Source organism: Kogia breviceps, chromosome 11, assembly GCF_026419965.1.
Source record: "Kogia breviceps isolate mKogBre1 chromosome 11, mKogBre1 haplotype 1, whole genome shotgun sequence".
Classification (NCBI taxonomy): domain Eukaryota; kingdom Metazoa; phylum Chordata; class Mammalia; order Artiodactyla; family Physeteridae; genus Kogia; species Kogia breviceps.
In genome coordinates, this window is record NC_081320.1 from 57,325,451 (window position 1) to 57,352,679 (window position 27,229).

The 27,229-nt window shown below is 37.6% G+C and overlaps 1 protein-coding gene across 8 annotated transcripts in view; it reads left to right on the forward strand.

Annotated features, from left to right (window-relative positions):
• The first annotated feature begins 242 nt into the window (after nucleotides 1–242).
• Nucleotides 243–27,229, forward strand: part of CCDC88A (coiled-coil domain containing 88A) — a 127,128-nt gene continuing 100,141 nt past the window's right edge. For all 8 annotated transcript variants that reach the window (XM_059078584.2, XM_059078588.2, XM_067007571.1 and 5 more), the window contains exons 1-2: nucleotides 243–1,404; nucleotides 1,504–1,604. In XM_059078584.2, the coding sequence (XP_058934567.1) occupies nucleotides 1,342–1,404; nucleotides 1,504–1,604 (164 nt within the window). In that variant the 5' untranslated portion in view covers nucleotides 243–1,341. The remainder of the gene's footprint in view (nucleotides 1,405–1,503; nucleotides 1,605–27,229) is intronic.

A 27,229-nucleotide genomic window follows, 5' to 3' on the forward strand; every position in this document is an offset into this window, starting at 1 on the left:
CTCCTTTGCTATTTACTGCAGTGAGTTTTCCTACTCTGTTTTGCTGGCGAAAGCACGCTCAACAGAGCAAATCAAACTGTCCGAAAAAGGCTGTCTGCATCCCTCATGTTTAAAAGAGAGGCATTTCGTTCCCTTTCCTTCACACATCAAAGAAGGCACTCGGGGAGGAAGTAAACCATAATTAGGCATGGGTAAGGCAGCAGACAGACCCCTTCCTCTCCTTTCCCTATCCCCGCCCCCCAGGCCCTGGCAATAGTCCGGGGCGCGAGCGAGTCGCGGGCCACCGAAGCAGCCTCAGGGAGCGCGCGTCCACGCCTCGCCCACCGCCAAGATCAGGGCGGCGGCGGGGCCGGCCCGGGCGCGCGCGCGCGCTGGGGAGCGCGCTCATGCAGCGGTTTTCTTCTCCCACAATCCAGAGGCTGCGGCGCGGGAGGGGCGGGGAGTTGGCGGAAGGATATGGGCGCGGAGGGAGCAGCGCGCCCCTTTGACGGCGGGCTGGAGGCGCTGGTTGGGCGGCGGGGAGCGGGGTGTGATGCGGCAATGCGGTTCTGAGGCCGTTACTCTGGCTCCTCCAGAGAGGGCGGAGAAGGAGGCTGTAACGCGGCGGTGATTTTGTGCCAGGGCTTCCCTGAGGCGCACTGAAAAGGCTGGCGGGGCTCGGGAAACTGGGGGGTTAGGGACACACATTCAAGCCCCCACCCCCTGGGAGGGGAAGGGGGCAGGCGGCGAGGCTCGGGGTCGGCGGAGGGATGGTGTGCGGTCGGTGGGAAGGGGCGAGCCCTGCCTGTCGTTGGTGAGGGGCTGCGGGCAGGGGAAGCTCCGCGGGTCAAAGCGGCTCCATGCCCACTGGTGGGTGGAACGTGTGGAGCGGGACGCGGAGGTCAAGCCTGACGGCCGCTCGCAACCCTTAACGTGGTATCTAACGTGGGATTTCATTTAGCCCACGGTAGGATTAATTCATTGGGGGCAGCCTCGCTGGTCTGGCTCCTCCAGGAGCTGGGCAACCTTGACGGGCTTTTTGTCTTGCTGCTCCAACCCCTTCTCCCTTCCTCCTCCTCCTCCTCCAGATGCCTTTTCTCTGCCCCTCCTTGCCCGGTACAGACATTTCCAGGGCAGGCTGCTGCTCGTGGCTGCTGTCGAAACCACTTCTCGGGATTTCGGCTCGTTTCCCTCTGGGGTGTTTTTTGAGGAGGGAGAGTTTTTCTCCCCTCCACGATGGGATTTTCTTCCCGTGCCAAAATGGACTTTCATTGATTTCTACTTACTTCTTCAACGTTTAGTGACCAATTCCCTAGGGTTATTTTTGTGGTAGTTCCTTTTTTCAAGTACATTCTCTGTAAAATGGAGAACGAGATTTTTACTCCCCTTCTGGAGCAGTTCATGACCAGCCCCTTGGTCACTTGGGTAAGTGGGGTGTTATTTATTGTATATTTTGCTGCATTATTTGTGGCTGCAGAGATGGAGGTGGGCGTTCGTGTCGTGATGATCATCATTCTGTTCTAGGTTAAAACGTTTGGACCTCTGGCTGCAGGAAATGGGACCAACCTGGATGAATATGTGGCTTTGGTGGATGGGGTGTTCTTGAACCAAGTCATGCTCCAAATGTAAGTGTTCTTTCTTTTTTCTTTCTAGGCAACTTTTTTTTTTTAAACTTGCATACTGTGAACTTAGAGGCTTTATGTTTTAAGATCCTAATTTAGCTTTTTGGCGAGAAAAATTCAGGTGGTTTAAGAATTGGACCTTGAAAGGAGTGATAATCTTACATACCCAGCCCATTTATCACAAGCCAGTAATTATACATGTTAAAATTGTGAAACTTTAATTTTTCATTATGCAAATCATGTATTGTCACATATTGTCTTCAGTGCTGAAATCCAAACCACAATTGTATCCTCTTTGATAATTTGGTAAAATGAGGAGGGGAATTACAGTAGTTTCCTAAGGGGGGAAAAAGGCTTTATTGTGAAGTTATGTGCATTTGGTGCAGAAATGTTTCTTATTAACCTTTGTGTCTAAAAATAAATGGCTCAAAAATTGAAACTGGTGAAGTAATAACAGATTTCAGAGGAAAGAATTTCAAACAACAGTTCTGATTGGTGAGGACTGTTGCTGTAGGAAGTACTTTAAATGCATATAATAACTAAAGTCTGATTAAGTGATTTATTGTGTGAATTAGTAGATTAATATTTGGGGAATCATTTTAAGGTATTCTTAGAGCTAGTTTTGAAATTCAGGTGGTTGAAATCTTGATGACAACTGGCTAATGATTTAGCAGGCAAATCTTTGTCTTTTATGTTCATGATATTGGGTTTAAATTAAGTAGGAAAGTGATTTTGAGGTGGCAATTGAATATCGAAATCATATTGGTAGCTGGATCAGTGAAATCAAAGCTCCATTTTTATCATAGTTATTGTAGTATATGTGCATTCTCAGCACATCAGTGTAGTGAATATTACAGTTGTGCTCAAAATAATGTGTATTTAGCCCTATTTGTCTTGAATACAAACTGATTACAAGAGTAGTTTTGAACTTTCAATTTTAAGACATTCTTATGTTTTATATGTTTGGGAGTTTAGTACCTTATTAATGAATAATTGTTACCAGAGAATAAATCTACTGTTAATAGACTAATAACCTAACACGTAAATGATCAGTTCTGCATTTTTTTGGTATTAGTTTTCTTTTTAGATTTTTCTACTTAAAAGAAGGTATAAGTCAAATCCATAAATAACTGTTCCACTGGTAAACTTATTAGTCTGTGTACTCAAAGAGATTCGTAGTCTGTATGCTCAAAGAGATTTTTGTGCTATTTTTCATGTATGTGTTGATCCTACAGGGAAGTATTATACTACTACATGTTTTCCAAAAGTGTTTATTTGTGTAGGCACCCAAAGAAATATATGTTATCTGAATGTGTATGTATATTTTTTTTCTTAAAGAAGGAAAAGGGAATGTAGACATTAATTATTTCCAGGGATAATAAATATATTTTGGGCTGCTCTCCCATGGAACTATCTTTAATCTTTGAAATATCCCACTATTTCCCAAGCAAAATGGTAGAATAATTAAACTGACTTCTATTTTAGGGAACACAAATGACAGGAAGGGTAGCCATTACAGTAGCTACTCAGAACTTGTTCCCCTATGTCTCTTTTCTTGTTTGTTTTTAGACAGAAGATTGTGAATTTGTATGCTGAACTCTAAAAAAACAGGTGTGCTCACAAAAATAGGAAAATACATTACTTTAGTTTTCCCCTTTAATGGTTTTTATTTGAATGATTCTTTTTCCAAAAAATACTTAGATTTTTTGAATCCTAAATTGTTAGCCAAGGTGCTAAAAACAGACACTTCAGCTTGTTTCCACTTTGGGTACAGCTTTATACTTAAAATATATATGTGTCTATATTTTGAAAGTAATGGTGTTCCAAAATAGTGGTTGCCAGGTTGTTTTTCTTGGGAGGAGTAGCTCCATTCCAAAGCTCAAATCTGCTTCTGTTTTCAATTCCACCTCTCAGTTTCTTTAAAAGTTTTTTCAGTGTCCTAATTCTGTTCTGAATGACCTATATAAATTAAAGGAAAAGAAAAATTTAAAAAGGAAGACGTATGTTTTAGCTTTTTAAAAACTATCTTTCTAAAATAAGATCAACACAAATTACCTAATTATTTACCAAATAGGGCAACAAAATGCACATTGCTTTAAAAGCTATATTTTACTAATTTTGAAATCATTAAGATTTCTATTAAGCACTTTGCTCAAATTAATGTTTGATTTAATGTACTCTATTAAATTGTCAGTTGAAATTGTACCCAGTAAGTTAACCTAAAAGTTAGCTTCAGTCTGAGTAATTTCTAGATTACATTTGGTTATAGAATTTGTGAGCGGGAACCGTTTGTAAATGCAGCATGTGTATTTTTCTTCATGTTTCTTGGGCTTGGAGTTCATTGAGCTTCTTGGATCTGTGGTTTTGTAGTTTTTATCAAATTTGGAAAAATTTTGGCCATTATTTCTTTAAATATATATCCTTGCTTTGCCTCCTTTCCACCTTTTTGAAGTCCAGTTATATGTATATCAGGCTTCTCGATGTTCACTGATATACCATTCAATTTTTTTTTCAGTCTTTTCTTCTCTGTTTCACTTTGGATAATCTTGCTAAATTCATTAATCTTTTTTTCTGTAATGTTTAATCTGCTGTTAATCCCATCCAGTGTATTTTTCATTTCAGATACTGTAGTTTCATCTCTAAAAATTCAGTCTTTTTTATATCTTCCCTGTGTACAGATTTCATGCTTTGTCTTTTCTGTAGCTTCTTGAACATGTAGAATACAATAATAACTGGCTTAAAGTTCATGTTTACTAATACTGTCTGTGCCATTTCTTGATTGGTTTTGATTGATTTTTTTCCTCATTATGGATTGTGTTTTCTTGCTTTTGCATACCTGGTAATTTTTGATTAGATGCCAGACATTTGAAAATTTACTTTGTTGTTGGGTGCAGGATATTTTTGTATCCCATTAAAAATATTCTTGAGCTTTGTTCTGGAATGCAGTTAAGTTACTTGGAAACAGTGATCTTTTCAGATCTTGCTTTTAAGTTGTGTTAGGCAGTACCACTTTGCTTTGTTGCACTGTTGAGGCAAAACCCTTCTCAGTACTCTGGCTGATGGGAACAGGAACTATTCCTGGACCTGTGTGAGCTCTGGGTGGTGTCCCTGTAATCCTTTTTGGTGGTTTTTTCACTGTCCCTGTGTAGTTTCCTCACACATATATACTTATAAGTACTCAGCTGAAGACTTGAGGGATATCCTGTGTAGATCTCTGGATCTTTCTGTGCAGCTCTCTCTTAGGTACTCTGCTTTGTATATGACAGTCACCTTGCTGTCTCCATACTAAGTTCTGTCTCCTCAACTCAGGGAAACCACTCTGTGTGCTCTGCATAGGTTCCCCTTTCCTATTCTGTGGCCTAGAAACTCTTTCAAGGCAATAAACCGGGGCAATTGTAGGACTTATCTTGTATGTTTACCCCTTATCAGGGATCTACTGTCCTTTGTTGCCTGATGACTACTGTTTTGAAAAACGCTTCATATGGTTTGTCTTTTTTTTCCCAGTTGTTTCAGGCAGGAGGGTAAAATTTGGTTCCTTTTCTTTCATGTTGGCTAGAAGTGGAAATCTGTTTATATACTTATAATTACATTTTTGCCCTGCCAGTCTGTGTTCCTGCTTTCAGATGTGATATAGAATTTTGTTTAGGATCCCTATGGTAGAAATTTTTTTTCGTCTAAAGAGTTTTTTAAGAGAAGAATATTGGTTAGTTTAGTGACTCTGGATTTGCTATTTTTGACCTAGAATTTGAAAGTAAAGAGCTGACTTCGTGCCAGTTTATGACTCTGCCTTATAATTTTAGAGTCTGTTCACTGATTTGGGATTCAGTGTATTCAGAGATGAATCCTGGATTTCATTGAGTAGCTCCTGAATCAAAGAATCTCTGTAAGAGCTTGTGACATGGCATCAGTTCTCTTTAACTAATGGGAAGAGGAAGCTATTTAGAGATCTGGAATGATGGGCCAGCTCTTCTGCATGCTGCAGGGCATTTTCCTACTTCAACCAAATGAAATCTTTTTTCCTCAGTGCTAGTTATCAGACATAGGGCTTGGTGACAGTGAAGTGGAAATAATCATTTTCCTGTTTGAGATGTCATGCAGTTTTGCAACCAATGTAGAATATTACTTGCTATGAATTTTTAAGGAATTTGTGACATTGTAGTTGATTTCATAATCCTAGTCATAGTACCTAAGCAGTTGAAAATATGGATATGTTATAGTTTTAAGTATGGAAGAGTTGTTAATAGTATCAGAACAATATTTGGAATTACTTTCTATGATTCAACCCCATTAGATAGCTACAGAAGTCTCTACTTGAATAGTGTAGTAACTGTGAAATACTTGTTATGGCATTTCTTCTTTTAGAATCTTGAATTTGAAGGGACTTCCGAAATCATCTATGAAAATCATTCTTATATGACACATGGTCATCCAACTTCTGCTTAAGTGTTTCCTGAGAAACAGCTTCATAAAGTGTACCTAAAGGAGCCATTTAATAGAGGAAGTTGACTGAGAAATCTTCCTTCATTCTATCAGTACTTAAGATTCAAAAATAGATTGTGCTAACTTTATGACTATAATAACCCCAAAGTGACTTATAAAATATATGTTATCTTACCAGGTATGGTATTAACTCTGAATTTTGGTATGGTCTCTCTCATACAATTTTTGTTTAGTTTTGTTTCGCTTTTTTTTTTTTTTTGCCACGCCATGCAGCATGTGGGATCTTAGATCCCCAACCAGGGATCGAACCTGCGCCCTCTGCATTGGAAGCCCAGAGTCTTAATCACTGGACTTCCAGGAAAGTCCCTGTTATGCTTCTTTAATAACACACTCATGATGTAATCAGAGTTGCTGTCTTACTACCAGGTTTTGTGATTTACCTCCCAAACATTTCTCAGATGTGTCCCTGACTTTGGGGTTCATGCAGTAGCCCCTGACTGATTTTCTTACCTTTGACTTGCCCCCCTTCAGGTTGTCTCCTCATCTGTGATCACGTGAAATTTTCTAAAACACAGATTTTATCATGTCACTCCTACCTTTAAGATGGCTCAGTAGCTTTCTTCTGCCCTCAGAGTAAACTCATTACTTGAGTGTCTAGACTCCTTTGAGGTCTGGGTGCTCCCTAATTCTCTATTTTCATCTTTGCGTGGTACCAATCCTCAGTGCATAGCCTAAGATTGAGCAAACTTAGAGTTCCCAAAGACAAGCTGTGTTCTCATGTCTCAGTGCCTTTCTAGACACTCTTCCCTTCCTTAGAACACTGTTTCACCTTCTTACTATTGCGTTCTTTAACTTTGCTGCCATTCCCTGCCTCATCCTAGGCATAGTACTCCTCCTTGTGCTTCTATAGGACCCTATATATACCTTGGTAATAGCAGTTCTTGGTTAGCTAGACTCTACTGACTAACCTGTGAATTTCTTGAAGCCAAGGACTTTATCTTTTATCTCTCTGTTCCAAACACAGTGCTTGACACACAGTAGGTTCTTGATACACTTATCTTGAATGAATGAATAATAGAGAGGCTGTGTGGTAAAGTGGAATGAATTTGGGCTTTGAATTAGATGGAGTTGGTTTCATTTCTCTCTCTCTCTCTCTCTCTCACACACACACACACACACACACACACAGTGTATGACCTTAAACAATTTACTTGACATCTGTAAATCTCAGTTCCTACATCTCTAAGATGGGAGATAATGTTTCCTTCCTGGAGTAGACATAATCTCTACTAAGGCAGGGAAAGTATCTGTTTTCTGTTTTGTTGACCACTGTATCCCCAGTGCTGGTTTTTGTCATTATTATTATCCTGTGCTATACCATACCTACCTATTGATATTTATGTTTCCTCAAACAAGTCATGATCTTTCACAGCTTGGTTTTGTGTGGTCTCTATTGGTGTCATTGCACTTTTCAATTTTCTCATTTATAAACAGGATAAAAAAGAATCACAGGGTTATTATAAGAATCAAATAGAATGATTTGTGCACAATGCTTAGCATATAGCAAGTGCTCAATAAGTGTTAGCTGTTGATATCTTTTATTTCTATTAAAATAATTATTTTCTCCTAGACTGCCCTTTCCCCTTTTTTTGCCTAGCAAATTCTTCCTCATCCTTTAATACCCGGTGAAGTCCCTTGGCAGAGTTAATTGCTCTCTCCCCTATGATCCCTTATCTACCTTTACTAAATTGTTAAAGTGGTATTATTACTAGAGAGTTATCATTTGGAGGCTAGAGATTTTATGTTATGAATCACCAGCACTTAGAATAGTGTCTGGCATGTATCACCAGCACCTAGCATAGATTTGGTACGTCATATGTTTTCAGTAAGTGTCAAAGGAATGAATGAAGATGTTTTATAATTTCTGAGGATACTCTCTAGTTTTAGTATTGTAGAATTTAGTTTGTTTTCCTTTTTAGTTTGTCTTCTATTTCTCCTTCTTTCTTTTGTTTTCCCTCTGTCCCCTTATTTATTTTAATTACTTTCATTGGATCTTTTCCCCACCTATGTTATGTCTTGCTGAGGTGAGGTGGTAAGAACAATGTCATAGTCTGTGGTTTTGTATGGTATTAGAATATACAGAGCCTTCAGTTTGGTTTCCCGTAACTTTCTTGATGATGTTCAACATATTGAGATTTTTGTCCACAGCCTTACAGTTAAAATTCAAATAAAGAATTTGTGGAATTTAGAATTTATAAAGTCACAGTTTTGTATCAGAAGAGGTGGATCCCAACCTCCTGTCCCCATCCCTGGCTCTGTCTGGCACCACAAAGAGGTCCTCTGTGCATGCCTGTGGACAACTTGCATGCATGCCTGAGGTCCAGGCTCTTGTACTCCCTACTCCAGACAGCTGCTCCTTGGCCCAAGGATGTACACATCTGTAGCATAGTCCATCCCAAGGACAGATCTGGGAAAGAGGCCTGTGCAGGTCCTGAAATTGGGTTAGAGGTATTTAAACAAGAAATTCCATAGTTCCAGTAAATGGAGTGTCATCAAGAAGGGGGAGTGTATGGGTATGTCCTCTTGTTTCCATGGACTTCTTGCCCAGTAGTGAGGGGCATATCCTGAGGAAGGCCAGAGTGGGGCTCAGGGCAGAGATCTCTTTTGCCAGGATCTATAGATACAGTACTTAGTGCGAAGAATGAAGGGATGGCTCATTCAAAGATCAGTTCATTCATTTAATAGTTTCTGAATGCTTACTATACAACAAAGTCTATATGACAAACTGTCTGCTAGGTGCTGGGGATGTGATGCCGAGTAAGACATGGTCTTTGCCCACTAGTAAGGGAGACAAGCTTGTAAACAAATTGCAGTGTGACATATGTGCTATGTAGTGGAATTATGTTCTTGGTACAGTGTTGGCACAAAGAGAGAGGTGATTATTTACATGGTAGGAAGGCTTCTTGGAGGAGAAAACATTTGAATTGGGACATGAAAGTTGAGTGGGTGCAGTTGGGTGAATAGGAGTCACAAATAGTGGGAGTAGGAAGAAGGACATTTTAAGTAAAGAAAGTAGCATGAAAAGAAGCATGAAAATGTAGATAAAAATGGAGGAATCGGGGAACTGTAAGATATTTTATATGGCCAAAGCAAAGATTGTATGCTTTTTGCACATGGGAAATGAATTTGAAGAAGTGGAGAGTGGGAAGCTGTCCTTTAGATACCATGTTGGAAGATTGAGTTTTTTCCTGTGGAGATGTATATTCATTCAGGTCCTCTCCAGAGAAACAGAACCAACAAGATGTGTGTGTGTGTAGAGAGAGAGAGAGAGACAGAGAGAGTTAGATTTATTTTGAAGAATTGGCTCATGAGATTGTGGAGGCTTAGTCCAAAATCTAATGGAGTGGGCCTGTGTGAACTCAGGGAAGAAATGCACTGAGTTCAAAGGCAATTTTCTAGCAGAAGGTTAGTCTTTGTTCCATTAAGACCTTCAAATGGTTGGATAAGGCCCATCCACATTATGGAGGGTAATCCACTTTACTTAAAATCCGTTGATTTAAATGTTAATCTTGTCCAGAAACACCTTCACCAAACATCCAGAATAACAATTGACCAAATATCTAGGCACTGTTGTCCAGCCAAGTTAACACATAAAATTAACCATCTTAACTAGTGTTTCTTTAATTGGGTGCACAGGTGTTCTTGGGAGTCTTTAGGAATTTTTATTTTAAAAATATTTTTAATTTTTGGCTGTGTTGGGTCTTTGTTGCTGCACACAGGCTTTCTCTAGTTGTGGCAAGTGGGGGTTACTTTTTGTTGTGGTGCGCGGGCTTCTCTTTGCGGTGGCTCCTCTTGTTGCAGAGCACGGGCTCTAGGCGCACGGGCTTCAGTAGTTGTGGCATGCGGGCTCTAGAGCGCAGGCTCAGTAGTTGTGGTGCACAGGCTTAGTTGCTCCACAGCATGTGGGATCTTCCCGGACCAGAGATAGAACCCATGTCCCTTACATTGGCAGGCGGATTCTTAACCACTGCACCACCAGGGAATTCCCTTCCACCAGGGAAGTCCCCAGGAATTTCAATGTTTGTGTTTTCATGTCAGCAGTTTAAATTCTTCTTCAAGGGGTAATAATAATAAATTTCTTTTGCAGTGATAATTCACAAATTGAAAGATGTTTTTTTCATAGACTAAGATTAGTTTCTTAAGCCATTTTTTCAAACAGGGGTCTTTGACTCTTAGGATGTCTATGGACAGATCCTCAGAGATTCTTGATAATTTGTTTCTTTAAAAGGTGTCACTCACTACTTTACTCCAGCTTGAAAAACAGTAATATAGGCTACAAAACATTGGAGGAATTGAAACAGATAGCATTTGCATTTTAGAAGGACTGATGTTGGTGCCGATGAGGTCCAGAACAGAGATAGAAACCGCACTGATGTAGAAAGGATATGGAAGAGAGATAATGCTGACGTGGTGGGACTTGGTTACAAGTTTGGTATGGAGCACGAGAGAGGGGTGTGTCTAGGATGATTATCAAGTTTTTTACTTGGATGAAGAATGGATGGTAGTGCCTTTTTAAGTAAGGCATTATGAAAAGTTGAGGGGAGGGGAAATGTAGAAAATAATTTTGAGTTTATTTTGGAATATCTGGTGAGCAGTGAGAAATATCTTTTGGGCAGGTGGATATACATAGGTCTGGTGCTTAGAGGAGAAAGGTTTAGAATAGAGATAGAGATATGGGAATTAGCTTTTAAGTTTGTAACAGAAACTAAGGACATAGGTGTCAAAAAAAAATACACAAGAGGGCCAATGACATATCCTAGGAAACTGCAACATTAAAAGGCTGGAGGTTTGTGGAAAGTGGACAGTTTCACAAGGCTGCTGGGAGGAAATCACAAAGGGAGTCAGTTAAAGATGAGCACAAGTATTGTCATGAGGGTTGATGGCTTATTTGAGGTTTGGAAGCCACACATTCAGTCAGCATGGTTGAATAACTTACCAGGGATGCTTAGCACTCAGAAACTGACAAAAAGATCTGTGGAGTTTATTCAAAATTGGGGATTGATATGTATTATAAATGTGCGATGGGAACATTCTCAGGTGGGATAGTTGAAACGAATACAGTGTGAGCATTAAAGTGAGGAGGAAAGTAAGTGTCATTGGGGGAGGCTGATAGAGTAGAGTTTGCAATAATGAAGGAAGAGTAGGTTTAGAAGGAGTGAAGAAGTGAGACAGAGTGGTATGGGATGTTGAAGTCAGAGGGCACTTTCAGAATTTGAGATTTTTGGAGGTTGCAATTCTGACTGGTGATTTAGGGCCACAGTTAGACCATGGTAATGAGTGGATAAAATGGAGTAGAGTGAAGATAACTAAGGTTGAGAAGGAACGTATTTCCTTACTCTTTATGAAGCTATGACCTCTCTTTTTTTAAAGGTTTAATTTTATTTTTTTATTTTTGGCTGTGTTGGGTCTTTATTGCTGCACGCGGACTTTCTCTAGTTGTGGTGAGTGGGGGGCTACTCTTCATTGTGTTGCGTGGGCTTCTCCTTGTAGTGGCTTCTCTTGTTGTGGAGCACGGGCTCTAGGTGTGCGGGCTTCAGTACTTGTGGCATGCAGGCTCAGTAGTTGTGGCTTGTGGTCTCTAGACCATAGGCTCAGCAGTTTTGGTGCATGGGCTTAGTTGCTCCGTGGCATGTGGGATCTTCCCGGACCAGGGATCGAACCCATGTCCCCTGCATTGGCAGGCGGATTCTTTTTTTTTTTTCTATTTGAGGTAGCTATTATTTTTATCCTAACTTTTTTTTAAAAAAAATATTTATTTATTTATTTTTGGCTGTGTTGGGTCTTCATTTCTGTGCGAGGGCTTTCTCCAGTTGTGGCAAGCAGGGGCCACTCTTCATAGCGGTGCGTGGGCCTCTCACTATCGTGGCCTCTCGTGTTGTGGAGCACAGGATCCAGACGTGCAGGCTCAGTAGTTGTGGCTCACGGGCCCAGTTGCTCCGCGGCATGTGGGATCTTCCCAGACCAGGGCTCGAACCCATGTCCCCTGCATCAGCAGGCGGATTCTCAACCGCGGTGCCCCCAGGGAAGCCCCTGCAGGCGGATTCTTATCCACTGCGCCACCAGGCAAGTCCCAAGCTATGACACTAGAGGTAGACGTAAGTACTTTGAATTAAAATAGAAAGCTGGACAATAAATAGCTCATTTTAACAATGTTATAATTAAAGAAAAAAATAATAGTAGGGAAAGAAGGCCAGTAATTGGAACTTTTATTAGTATAATCTGTGTATTAAAAATGAAACTTTGTGAAATATCTCAGTGGTTCTTCAGGAAAATTTTTAAAATGATGTATTCTTAATGTAACATACTTTCCTAGTGATAGCTAGAAAAAAATTTTTGAACTTCACATTACCATTGACAACATGACTGTTTCCTTTCCCTTCAGTGATAAAGGACCAAGGATGATGGTTTAGTTTTAGGTGTTGAGTCTTAGTCCTTGATTAAGACCTGGATTATTACAGAGTTGTGGAGGATGAGAAGTGGAGAAAGACCAGTGGAGGTAATACTCCAATCCATTTTTGCCGAGACTGGTTAAGAAAGGGTAAACCACAATGAAATCCTAGTTAATTTGAATGTTCAGTGAAAATGGAGTGTTGTTTACTCATAATTGAAGGCTAATTTAATTTTCTCCAACTCTTTGTTTAAAATCTTTATAAATGAATTAAGCTATTGATATATTTCTACCTCTGTGAATAGAATATATATGTGATGATTCATAATGTTCAGTATCTCATTTTATTGTTTTAAACTTATTTGTGTTAGGTATTGAATATATATAACTGACCAAGATGAATCTATAGTGAATGGTGAATGATCCCAAGCATGTATTTGAAAATAAATCTCTGGTTATTAGTGTTTTTCTTTCTTTCGTTAATTTGTGTGAGTTTTACATGTTTCTTTTCAGTGAGAGTGTATGTGTGTATGTGTATTAGCAGGTGTAGATTAGGGAATCCTACTGTTTTATAAGTTAGTTAGAAGTTTGGTTTAGCTTTGAGGGTTATGGATAATCAGGGAAGCCTAATAGGGAGGAAGCTAGATTTGATTCAAACCTTGTAGAATGATTGGACTTGGTTGCCATAGATGAGAGGAGGGTGTTTTAAGCTAGGGAAGCAGCTTGAGGAAAAAGCATATTATGTATATTTATTATTTGGGAGATGGTAAGGGGACTAGCCTTAGTAGAGGATCCACGTTGGAGAACCAGAGTAGGCCAGCTTATGGGAAACCTGAAAATTAACTACAGGTAGTATAAATTAGGCTGCATATGGCAGGCATTGGAGAGCCATTTAAAATTCCTTATTAGAGGATTAAAAGTATTATTTTAGGAAAATAACTTTGGCATTAGTTTGCAGAATAGGTTGAGTATGGAATTCATTTGTTTATTCAATTTATTGAGCATATACTAGCGGGTTGGCCAAAAAGTTCATTCGGGTTTTCATAAAATGTTATGGAAAAACCCGAACAAACTTTTTGGCCAACCCAATATTTACAGTATTGTAAGTACTGAGAATTATACCAGTGAATCAATGGAATCATTCTATCAGTGCTTGCTGAACAGGTAAGGAAGATAGATGTTTAGTAATGGATGTCATTTATGCTTTTGGTGTTGAGGTCCTAGTTCAGGGTGAGCTGTATGATTGGAGGAGCAAATTCAAGAACTACTGCAAAAGAATTGATGGAATTCTAGGTATAGTGTGTGAAAAGGAAGAATGAAAGTTGATGCCAAGGTTAAAGCTGAGTAGACAGACTATATTTAAAATTATATACTTATAGGAAAAACGATGTGAAGTTTGGATACTATTTTGCATGAAGAAATAAGGATATTTAATTTCTTTTTATTTTTCATAACTTGCAACTAAAACATTTAAATGTATAAGATAGTCTTGTGTTTTGACAGTGATGCTTAATTTTGTATGAGAAACATTTCAATTGCTGTGTGTTTGTGCTCTTGTTTAAATTCTCATTACTATTAGTTAATGCATATTTCATCTATGAATTTATTTAGTAAAATAGTTTTAGGATGTGTTATTACAATTCTTTTGGGCTTTTGGAATGCTTTAAAGTCTACATTTATGGGATATAGCTTATGTAGGAGATTTAACAATTCTCTGAAAATTAAGTTGCTTTTTCTTTTTGGCTGTGCTGCACGGCTTGCAGGATCTTAGTTCCTCCTCCAGGGATTGAACCTGGGACCTTGGTAGTGAGCGCTGAGTCCTAACCACTGGACTGCCAGGGAACTCCCATATTACATTTTAACTGTTTAGAATTTAGAGCTCATTATGTCATACTTCTGTTAATTGTGAGGATTTAAAGTTTTGTCTGTGCTAATAGAGGTTAAAGCAGTGTTTCAGAGTTTAGGTAGTTCTGTCTTCAAATTTTTCTGTTATCTGAGAATATTCATATAATTACTCTGTTTTGCACATTATTCTGAAGACATAGGCTGTTGCAGAGTTATTTACTCTGGTCTTCTTTGCATAGTTCTCCAGAGTTTTGTTTGTTTGTTTTTAATTCTATTTAAAAAATTAAATTCTTATATTTATAGAGAAATTAAGCTCATTATTTATTGAGTATTGCACATTTTTTTTTTTTTTTTTTTTTTTTTGCGGTACGCGGGTCTCTCACTGTTGTGGCCCCTCCCGTTTCGGAGCACAGGCTCCGGATGCGCAGGCCCAGCGGCCATAGCTCACGGGCCCAGCCGCTCCGCAGCATGTGGGATCCTCCCGGACCGGGGCACGAACCCATGTACCCTGCATTGGAAGGCAGGCTCTCAACCACTGCGCCACCAGGGAAGCCCACATTTTTCTTTTGAACATCCCATTATTCATGAACTTTGCTGTTCCCAGTCACTTTTAACCTATTCTAAAATCTTAGGTCATCTGTTCCTCTATTAAAAACTAGTGACACATTTTATTAAATTGGATGTCCCCAAAACAGTTTATTCCTCCTGGGCCATTTGTAGACCATCTTGCCTGTTAATCATTCCTTACTTCCCTATTTGTGTGCGTTTCTTCCAACTTGGTTTTCAGTTGATCACATCTTTTTTAATACTACACTTGTTTTACGTGTGGCTATTTTTTCTCTTCTATTTTACTTCTTTTTACTGTATTTTTTCTTTCATTTCTGTCTGTCCTTACCAGTGCCTTTTAAATAGGCATCTATTATTTTGCTTTTAATTTGTGGGCTTATAATGAAGTTAGCTTGTGATCCTTTTGGATCACTTTTATGGTGTCCTGAAAAGGGCATATTAAACCAATTATTGTTTAATAGAATTCTGCTCTTTATAGAATTCATATTCTTAGAGTTACCCTTAGAGTTATGGGGGCTATTTTTTTTATTATTAGAAGAACTGATGATGAAAAAGTATTTTCTTATCAAATTTTAAAACTTCTTACTTCAGGTAAGATTCTATGATTATATATTTTAGTTCATTAATTAGAAGAGATTGTACATTGGAAAATACTTATTAAGCTTTTCCCTCATTTTAGAGGGCTTTATTGCTTCTCAAAAATGACAGTGATACCTGTCACTGATGATTAATCAAGTGAACTATTTGAATTACCCTAGGAGGGTTTATGGACTTCAGGTTAAGTATCTTTAGTGAATCAATAGTGTGGGAGTGAAAGCCATACTGGTTAATAAGTCTGTCACTGATCAAGGAAAATACCTAACTACATATCAGCTCAGTTTGATATTTCTTGAGTCTTTAGGACTGACTGGATCTGGAGCATATACTGCCCTAGGATACTGATTTAAACAAACTTCTGTGACCCTTTCTTAAGGCTTAAGGACAGTGGGTGAAGGTTCCGTCCCAATCAGTGATGCTCCTTGGTGCTATATAAACAATTTTTGTTTCAGTGACTGGCCATGTGGTTGACCATTGCATAAATGAATATTCTTTTAATTTATGAAGGCACTGTTAAGCATAATACTAAGTCTTCTGGTTTCTATAATCAAGAACAGGAGTTGATTTGCCTAATACAGTGGCTCTCAAAGTGGGATCAGCAGACACCTGGGGGTCTGTCTGGTTCTTTGTCAAGTCAAAATTATTTTTATAATAATATTAAGATGTCATTTGCCTTTCTTGCCTGTGTTGCAAAAGCAATGATGGTATGAAAACAAAGGTGGGTAAAACTGCTGACATCTTAGCATGAATCAAGGAGTAGTACCAAGTTGTGCTGGTAGTCATTGTATTCTTCACACTTTGTACTTGTGGTTAAAAAGAAATCCAGCTTCACTTTAAAGTGCCCTTGATGAAGCAGTAAAAGTTATTTTTATTGAATCTGACCCTTGAGTACTGTACGTGTCTTTTTTTTTTTTTTTTAAGGCGGCTCCACGTGACATGCAGGATCCTAGTTCCCCGACCAGGGATCTAACCTGCGCCCCCTGCATTGGGAGCGCAGAGTCTTAACCACTGGACCGCCAGGGAAGCCCCCCTGTACGTGTCTTTTTTACATTCTGTAGGAAAAAATGGGAAGTATGCATAAAACACTTCTGTTGCCTAATGGAATATAATGATTATCTCAAGAAAAAGTACTCATGATTTTTTGAGTTGCAAGGCTGAACAAGTTTCTGTTTTGTGGAACACTGTTTTTTTTTTTTTAAATTAATTTATTTTATTTTTATTTATTTTGGCTGTGTTGGGTCTTTGTTGCTGTGCGTGGGCTTTCTCTAGTGGCAGTGAGCTGGAGCTACTCTTCATTGCAGTGCGAGGGCTTCTCACTGTGGTGGCTTCTCTTGTTGCGGAGCACAGGCTCTAGGTGCGCGGGCTTCAGTAGTTGTGGCAAGCAGGTAGGTGCTCTTCATTGCAGTGCGCGGGCTTCTCATTGCGGTGTCTTCTCTTGTTGCGGAGCACGTTTAGAGCGCAGGCTCAGTAGTTGTGGCGCACGGGCTTAGCTGCTCCGCAGCATGTGGGATTTTCCTGGACCAGGGCTCAAACCCATGTGCCCTGCACTGGCAGGCGGATTCTTAACCACTGCGCCACCAGGGAAGCCCTGGAACACTGTTTTTACTCGAAAGAATGACTGACAGACAAACCATAGTTATTCAGGCTTGAGTATTCGGCACTTTTTCAAAAATGAATAAAGTGAGCCTATCACTTCAAGGAAAATAACTGATACTATGTTTGTCAGTGATAAAATTGAATTATAGAAACCATGAGCTTGGTAGCTTCTCAATATTTAAAGGCTTTTCTAATGAGATTGGAGGTGATAAAAATAAATGTAATTTTAAAATATTGAATAATAAAATGTGCAGCATTTGGAAGATCGTATAACTCAATGAACCAATTTTCAAAATGACCAATGCTTGATAAGAAATCATGCGTATGTAAAAGATCCATTCAACATGCCAGATAAACCAGTGGATTTTAATGTATAACAGTAAGAAAAGTTCATTGATAAGGGCTTCGGATTCCAGATTTCGTCCAACCTTTAAAAAAGTACCACTTCAGGGCTTCCCTGGTGGCGCAGTGGTTGAGAATCCACCTGCCGATGCAGGGGTCACGGGTTCGTGCCCTGGTCCGGGAGGATCCCACATGCCCACATGCCGCGGAGCAACTAAGCCCGTGAGCCATGGCCGCTGAGCCTGCGCGTCCGGAGCCTGTGCTCCGCAACGGGAGAGGCCACAGCAGTGAGAGGCCCGCATACCGAAAAAAAAAAAAAAAAAAAAAAAAAGTACCACTTCATTGAATTTAGGTAGTATCAAAGAAGAATATCAATAATTATCTGAAAAGGCTATTAAAATACTCTTCCTGGGCTTCCCTGGTGGCGCAGTGGTTGAGAATCCGCCTGCCGATGCAGGGGACACGGGTTCGTGCCCCAGTCTGGGAAGATCCCACATACCACGGAGCGGCTGGGCCCGTGAGCCATGGCCGCTGAGCCTGCATATCTGGAGCCTGCGCTCCGCAAAGGGAGAGGCCACAAGAGTGAGAGGCCCGCATACAGAAAAAAAACAAAAACAAAAAAAAACTCTTCCTTTTTCTGGTTGCATGTTTATGTAAAGTCAACTTTTTTCATATACTTAGACAAAATAATGTATCACAACACACTGAATGTAGAAACAGATTTAAGAATTCACATGTCTTCTATTAAGCCAAACATTAAAGAGATTTGAGATTTACTAAGTTATGAAAGAATGTCACTCCCCTCTAAAATTTTTACTATTTTTGAAAAAGATAGCTACTTACCATAAAAATGCTCTTTATGTTAACACGAGTTTGTTATTTTTAGATGGACTAATAAATTATTTTTTACTTCTTAATTTTAATTTCTAATATAGTAAATATAGATAGATGTATCTCACATAAATGAAAGCTCCTTAGAGTTATCAGTAATTTTTAAGAGTGAAAAGAGGTCTTCAGGGGACTTCCCTGGTGGTCCAGTGGTTAAGACTTCACCTTCCAATGCAGGGGGTGCGGGTTTGATCCCTGGTCAGGGGGTAAAGATTCCATATGCTCATGGCCAAAAAAAACCAAAACATAAAACAAGCAGTATTGTAACAAATTCAATAAAGACTTTAAAAATGGTCCACATCAAAAAAATCTTTAAAAAAAAAGAGTGAAAGAGGTCTTCAGATCAAAAAGTTAGAAAACTGCTAGACTAATATTTGAAGGGCTCATGTTGGCTCATTCTAAGAAGTAAAGGCTAGATCTTTAGTCATTTTATCCAATTCAGATAAAACCAGAGTTAAGTATATTGGAGTTTTATTCTGTTTGTGTCCATTTGCAATTTTTAAATCAAATCATTAGTTCTGTTTATTCACTGTTAAATCAGTGAATATCATGCTGTACTGCTAGCTCAGTCTTGGGCTAACTAGAAAATGTCAGATATTTCTTCAACTTTGGAATCTTAAATTATGAGAATGTACAAAAGGGGATTGGGCTGTGTCCATAAATGTCTACGTGGTAATTATGTAGCACAAACCTCTCCAAGAATGACTATTCAGTCATTGTGAAGATCAAATTAGTTAACATATGTGAAAATATTTTGTAGATATTTAAAAGATTATATATTAATATTAGGTTTTATTGTTGGCCTGTTGGCCGTCATGCACAATGATTGAGCTTGTGAGAAGGGGGAGATACTATTAAGGTGAAGGGATACTTTTTTTAAAACCACTTATTTCCCTGATACGTTACTACTTGGATAACCCTAAATGTGATGATATTTACCCAGTTAATAATTTTTCATAAAGCTATCATATTGGTATATGTACATTTGAAGTCAGATATGCAAATAACTTATTTCAAAATGTTTCAAGGTGACATGTAAATACTATGTGGTTATATGTTTCACAATATAAGCTATCTCCAAAAATGTTTTAAAAACCCTGTATACAACTAGCTTTAAATTAGAATGGCATTATCAAAAACATGAGCACATGTAGTTGTTAAGCACCAACACTAAACAGATGGTTCAGGAGGATACATAAGAGGTTTGAAGTCTGGGTAGAAGAGCATAAAGCCATTAAAACTATCAGATTTCTGTTTCTCATAGATATTAGTCAATAAATAAGTAAAGACGTAATCCTTGGTTATATAAGGACCAAATCTTAGACTACTAGTGTTGTAGAATTACTGTCTTTTCCTTCCTCTTTTACTCTAATTTAAAAATTACTGTATACAGTGGTAGATAATACTGTAGCCTGTTTATTGAAATTAATGTATCTTGTCATAAGTAGGTCATTTATAAATGTGAAATTGCTTGAGGCTGTCTTTTACTGCCATGTTGCATTTAACTTCTGGTTGGACAGATTTGAGCTATATTGCTAGGCTATTTACCTCTAAAGCATTTTTCAGTTTTCATCTTAGAGGAAGTGGTCGATTTGAGATTATGTTGGCTTAGAAATAGTTGTATATAATTAGAAAGGTATTTGCTCACCTATCACATGTGTATCATTCAATAGCTCATCTTTTATTTTAAAAAAAGTTCTTTCCAAAGATAGTCTTTTTTTAAAAAAAAGGTATGCTTTCAAAAAGAGCTTAAACAAAACTTCATTAATTATGATTGTCTATTCTGAATTAATCTTTGTTTAGCATTTTAAATATTAAACATGAAGGATATTTAGAATACTGAGTAGACTATAATTTCTTTTTAGAGAATTCTGGACTCATATTATGCCAAGTGTGTTTAAATTTCTGTACTGTAACTTTTACTGTGTAAAGAAATAAACCTTAAAATACATGCAGGAATGGAGTGCTTTCTGTATTTACATAAATGCATACTTTTTACAGAAGAAATGTTTTATATTGTTTTATTTTCTTATGCATAGTCTCACACATCTTACCACCCTCAGTCTCTAGCATTGAATCTCGCATATATAGCCTCATATTTTTCCCTAGAAGTAAATGAAATAGACAGGCTTCATGAAACAGAATTCTTTGTGGGTGTCTTTTTCCTCTTTAAAGAAATGTTTTACATGGTTAAAAGAATTAGTTAATACCAAAAGGTTCATAATGAAAAACAGCAATCCCTGCCCTAACTTACATCTCAGTTCTGTTCCCCAGAGTAAAAACTTTTAACTTTGTTTTCAACAGTTTCTTCTGTCGCTTAGCCCCAAATATAGTGAAAAAAATGCCTACCCTAGTATTTATTTTTTTACCCTAGTATTTCTTGGTTTATCCCTTTTAGGCATTATCTACTGACCTCCTGATAATAGTAGGTGAGATTTTAGCCTTTTTTATGTCCCATCTCATTATTTTCTTACCCTGTCCTTCTAATTTGTGTCTTTATTATAAGTTTAGTTAAATCAGTAATCAGTATTCACATATAATGTTTCCTTCAGAGGCAGGTAGTGTATCATTATTACATTTTTCTTTTTTAAAAAAATAGTACTTTCCTAAAGTTACTAATTTTCTTTATCTTGGTGTTTTTTTTTTTTTTTGGCTGTGTTGGGTCTTTGTTGCCGCGTGCAGGCTTTCTCTAGTTGTGGCGAGTGGGGGCTACTCTTCGTTGCAGTGCGTGGGCTTCTCATTGCGGTGGTTTCTCTTGTTGCAGAGCATGGGCTCTAGGCATTCGGGCTTTAGTAGTTGTGGCTCGTGGGCTCTAGAGTGCAGGCTCTGTAGTTGTGGCGCACGGGCTTAGTTGCTCTGCGGCATGTGGGATATTCCCAGACCAGGCATCAAACCCATGACCCCTGCATTGACAGGAGGATTCTTAACCACTGTACCACCAGGGAAGTCCCATAAAGTTACTAATTTTCTTGATTTGCATAATTTTCAGTAAATCCATCCTTAAGTGTTCAACTATTTTTCATGGGAGTTGAGATTAAGACTTTTCAGGCAGTTTCACCTGATGGAAGTCCCTCTCACATAAAGAGATCATGTTCTTGGGGTCAAAGGGCCTGTTTTCATGATCCTAACATATGTCAGTATGACCCTAACTCAAGTTAAGTGTGAATCAAATGGGAAACCCAAGCCTAGTAATCGAAAGTTTATTGCTCTCTAGGTCCATAACTAGAGTGCTTAGCAGTTACCTTTTCCCCAGATTTCTAAAGTAATTTCATCTGATATCCTTAGTATATAAAAGCTGAACTGTTCCCTTTTTTTATATTCAGAATTGTTTTAATTGTTATAAACAAATTTCTCAGAGGCTGAAGAAACAATATAAAACTTACAGGTTTTTTTTTGTAAAAAGAAATTCATAAAAGATTTTGAGCAAACCAAAATTCTAAATTCTTAAAACTTGCTAATTCTTAGAAGAGCTTTATGCAAAGGAGACTATAGGCCTTTCTGTCAACTGAATAAATTTTGAAATATCATATGAGGAATGTTGGACATAAAATTTTAAAAGAAACTTTAGGACTTAATTTAAAAAATCACTTTAAGCACACAGAGAAACTTGGTAACAATTCTGTCAGGGCAAAGGTAATATTTACATTATAAAATTTATTAAAGTGGGAATGAAATCACACATGTTTTTTTGGATGTTATACATCCATTCCAAAGTATAATCCAAATTATATATTGTCATGTAACAGTGGGCTTGCACTGTAAACTTGTACAGTTTTTTTAGTTTACATACCTCTTCAGTAGTAATATCAAAACTAAAATCTTTTTAAAATATTTGTCATCGGGATTAAATACCTAGGTTTTTAAATAAAATATTACTGTAATGAACTGGAGGGGGGAAGGAAATGAATATTCTTTAGTTTGATTAATCACTATGAAAGCGATTAGGAATATGCTCAAACAATATAATAAAAACAATGATTTATTGTATACATGCATTTTATAGATAATATTGCCGAAACCTTTTTCTTTCTGTCTTTTCTTTGTTGTCCTGAATGATAAGAGAAAAGGTTGAAAGAGAGAGAGTAAAGGGAAAAAGTTGTAAGAGTCTAGGTAAATTACTACTTTGGACTTCAATTTTCTTATTTACAGTGAAACTAGATAATCTCTAAAGTATTTTTTAGGTCTAAGTGTTATCATTTAGGAGATAGTCATGGGTGAGAGGTAATTTAAAGGAATTCAAATATAGAGTAAGGAAAATAGAAATAAAAAGATGGAAGAAGACTAGAGAGAAAAGATATTTACTGGATGTCTGTGATTCCAAATGAAATTTACATAACCGTAGTATACCTAACATTTTTACTAGGGTTATTCCTACTCTCTTTTCCCAGTTACAAACATACTTTTCTCCACAGTGATAACATGACTAAACTAAGCTCTTAAACATTAAGTAATATGGCCACAGTATGTACTCAATGAGGACTTAACTTACAGAACATGTACTAAGTTGATTACATAAAACAGGATTTTCCCTTCAGCTCTCTGAATTTTTAACCTTGACCTCCTGACCATGCTGTTGTCTTTTCTCTGCCATGACACATGATCTGACTGCTGCAGTATAGTCTCCTTGTTTTTGTAAGTAACTAGTTCTGGGTGATACCTTTACCTAAGAGACCCACTTTTCCACTTATACTGCCATTTGCTTTGGGCAATTCATTACTCATTATTTGCTTTAAGTATAAATCAGTCACAAGTTGGATTTAACTCACTTTACTATTATTATTGCTTGTTCTGTACATCTCAAATTGTGGTTTAGGACTTTTGTTACTCAACTGATCTTTGGGACACAAACTTAGTAGGGAGTGTCTAGTCCAGACTGCCAAATGAGTTTTTAGCTTGGAGAATGTCATTTCATAACTCTTAATAGTAAGCAACAATTTTTAAAACACTGTGCTTTGTCTCAGATCATTTATTCTTTTTATTTATTTCAAACATTTGGTTAGGATATATGCTAATTTTTAGAGAATAAGATAAGGTCCCTGCTGTCAGGGAGCTTACATTCTAGTGAGAAAGTGAGAGGCATAAAGGCAATTAGTATTGGAAGACCCATGATAGAATGATGTACCAAAAACGGGGATTAATTGTTATACTGTGGGGTGGGGCTGATGGAGTAGATAGTCTAGGAGATTCAGTGTTAAAAAGGCAACAATGTAATTCACTACATTAACATATTAAATGAGAAGAATCAGATGGGAGTAGATGTAGGAAAAATTCAGCACCAGTTAAGATGTTGGATAGGAATAGGAGGGAACTTAATTTGAAGAAAGGTATTGGTCAGAAAATTACAGTGAACATTATGCATTCATGGCAAAACATGAAAAGTCCCATGAAATTTGTGAACAAGATAAGGATAGCTCTTATCTCCATTATTATTTGTTGATACAGTAAGTAAAGGAACAGAAATGAGATGTACTATTGGAAAGGAGAAGATAAAACTGTCATTTGCTGTCAGTATTTTTTTTTACTGAGAAAATCCAAGAAAATGAACTGAATAAACTAAATTTTGAAAGGTGGTCAGTCAGAAGTGCAATATACAAAAACTACAGTTTTCCTATTACACACTAGCAGTGACCAGGTAGCCAATGTGATAGAAAACAAATTTATTTCACAAACAAAAACCCAAGGAGGAAAAAAAATCCTACTTAAATGTAAAGACATTTGGGGGGAAATTTTAAAATTTTACTAATGCAAATGTCAGTCTTTATCAAATTAATATTTTTAATAAAATCCTAATAAATCTCAACAAGCTTTTTCATAGAATCTCATAAATATCCTAAAATTCATAGAAAAGAGCAGCATGTATGACTAAGCAGGACAATTTATTTGTTATTTATTTATTTATTTTAAGCAGGACAGTTTAGAAAGCAAAAACAAAAGAGAGGGAATTGCTCTCATAGAATCAATATGCCAATAAAGGTATAGTAATATTTAGAAGGTTTTAATGACATAGGAATAGACAAATGGGTTAAAGGAACAGAATAGACTCCAAAAGTGTATCCACACTTACATGGGAATCTAGTATGATCATAGAGATCAGTGGGAAACAATAAGCTCTTCAATAATTGATGTTGGGATAATTGATTATCAATATGGAAAAACTACAAATTTTATTCAGGAGAACCTGCAAGAGTACCAGCAAACAACCTGTTGGAGTTTAGCAGGGTTTCTAAAGATAAGAGCAATACATAAAAATTGATTGCATTTACATATCAGTAGTAACCTACTAGCAAATATATTTTTAAAATGTTACATTCACACTAACAGCAAAAACTAGAAGGTATTTAAGACTATAGCTAATAAAAGGCATTCCTAGAGAAAATTATAAAGTGGTTTTGAAAAAGGACTCGATGGATATGATCCCAAAAGCACAGCAACAAAAGCAAAAATAGACAAATAGGATTGCATTAAGCTAAAAAAAACTTACGTGCAATAAAGGAAACAGTCAACAAAATGAAAAGGCAATCTATGGTAGTTATAAATGTAATTATAGTAATAGATTTTGATTGACTGATAATTATGGGGAACGATGAGTATATACTGATATAAACAAACACACACATAAGTAAACTGAAGGTAGGTGAATATCAGATTATTGACATAGTTTCAAAGTATGTCTTCACAAAATAATAATTACAAGAGGAAAATAGTAACTATAATGGAGAAAACTGGCAGATACCAGTTTAGTGAAGTGATAAAAGTGAATATCATCAGTAATGGACTAAATTGAAATCATGTACCACCTCTTGGGATGCATTGGAGAAGATCAGAGCATCTCTTCTGTATTTTTTCCTGTCACAGATACATAACCTGAACTTAATTTTGAGTAATATACAATTTAATCAGACAAACCCAATTGAAGGACATTCTTTGAAAGTACTGGCCTGTAACCTTTTACAGTGTCTAGGTCATGAATTTCAAGGAAAGATAGAAACTGTTCCAGCTGAAAGAGACTAAAGATTGCAATTCAGATTACTGAATGCAAAGTGTGGTTCTGAACTAGATCCTTTTCCTATAAATCCATTCCTATTTGGAACAACAAACCTGAATGGATTCTAAAGATTGGATTATAATAATTGTATAATTGTAATTTCCCAATTTTGATAGTTTGTACAAGATAAATACCAAAATATTTGTGGACTATTTGGTATTAGATCAGCAATTTATTCTCAAGTGGTTTAGGAAAAAGGCTGTACTTATCCATGCAACTTTTCTGTAAGTCTGATATTGCCCCATAGGTCATTTAGTCTCGTTCATTCATTTCAGGTTTTTTTTTTTCCTCTGTGTGCTTTGGAATTTTTTTTTTTCCTGTGTATCAAGTTCACTAACCTTTTGTTATAGTTTCCTATCTTCTGTTAAGCATATGCAATGAATTTTTCATTTCAGATACTGTATTTTTTAGCTTTAGAAGTTCCATTTGGGTTTTTAAAAAGTAGTTTACATTTTTCTTCACATAATGTTTGTTTTTTTAAGTCCTTTAGTATATTCATAACAGCTGCTTTGAAATCCTTGCCTACTCTTTCCATGGTCTCTTTCATTTCTGGATCTGTTTCTATTAACTGTTTCCATTTTCTTTCCTGGTTACAAATCACCTTTTTTTTTTTTTGCTTCTTTGCATGTCTAGTAATTTTTTATTTTATATTGGACATTGTGATTATTACATTGTGGTGTCTGGATCTTGTTCTTTAAGCAGTGTTGAATTTTGTTTTGGCAGGTTGTCAAGTTACTTGCAATCAGCTTGATCCCTTTTTGTTTTGTTTTTTTGGCCATGCTGCATGGCACACGGGATCTTAGTTCCTTGACCAGGGATTGAACTCATGTCCCTTGCAGCGGAAGCACAGAGTCCCAACCACTGGACAGCCAGGGAATTCCCAGCTTGATCCTTTCAGTGCTTGTTTTAACAGCTTTGTTCGGGAGCTTCTGGAATAGCTTTTACTTAACTGCTAGTTTAGTTCCAAGACATGACTCTTCTGAGGTCTCTACTAATGCTCTAGGCATTTACTCTGGCTGTTCGGAACTTAAATTCCTCTGCACTTTGTGAGCTTTGGGTGTTGTTTAGCTTCCAGCTTTTCTGTGCTTGTACTCTGCTCAGCCTCCTGGAGTTTTAGGGTACATATGTATAACTTAGTATTTAGCCAAAATCTTAAGGGCATATTTTGGGAGCTTTTTGTTTGTATAGCTCCCTTGTGTCTGGTATTCTTTAACTCTCTTGAACTCCAAACTTTGTCTCCTCAAGTTCAGCGAGACGTGGGCTACCCCTCCTTATACCACATCCTGGAAAGTACCTTACTGCTTTGCCAGGGATTACAGTCTTGCATTACTTGCTGTTCAAAGTCTGAAAGTAGTTATTTTGTATGTTTTGTCCAGTTTTCTAATTCTTTTTTTAAAATTTATTTTTATTTTATTTTATTTTAAAAATAAATTTATTTATTTATTTTTGGCTGCATTAGGTCTTCGTTGCTGTGCACGGGCTTTCTTTTTAGTTGCAGTGAGCGGAGGCTACTCTTCGTTGCGGTGCGCAGGCCTCTCATTAGGGTGGCTTCTCTTGTTGCGGAGCATGGGCTCTAGGCGCGCAGGATTCAGTAGTTGTGGCACACGGGCTCAGCACTTGTGCCTCATGGGCTCTAGAGCAAGAAGGCTCAGTAGTTGTGGCGCACGGACTTAGTTGCCCCGCAGCATGTGGGATCTTCCCGGACTAGGGCTCGAACCCGTGTCCCCTGCATTGGCAGGCGGATTCTTAACCACTGTGCCACCAGGGAAGCCCCAGTTTTCTAATTCTTGATGGCAAAAGGCCAAATCTGGTACTAACTATTCCTTCCTATTTGATCTTTTAGCTGAGTTTAGTTGTATT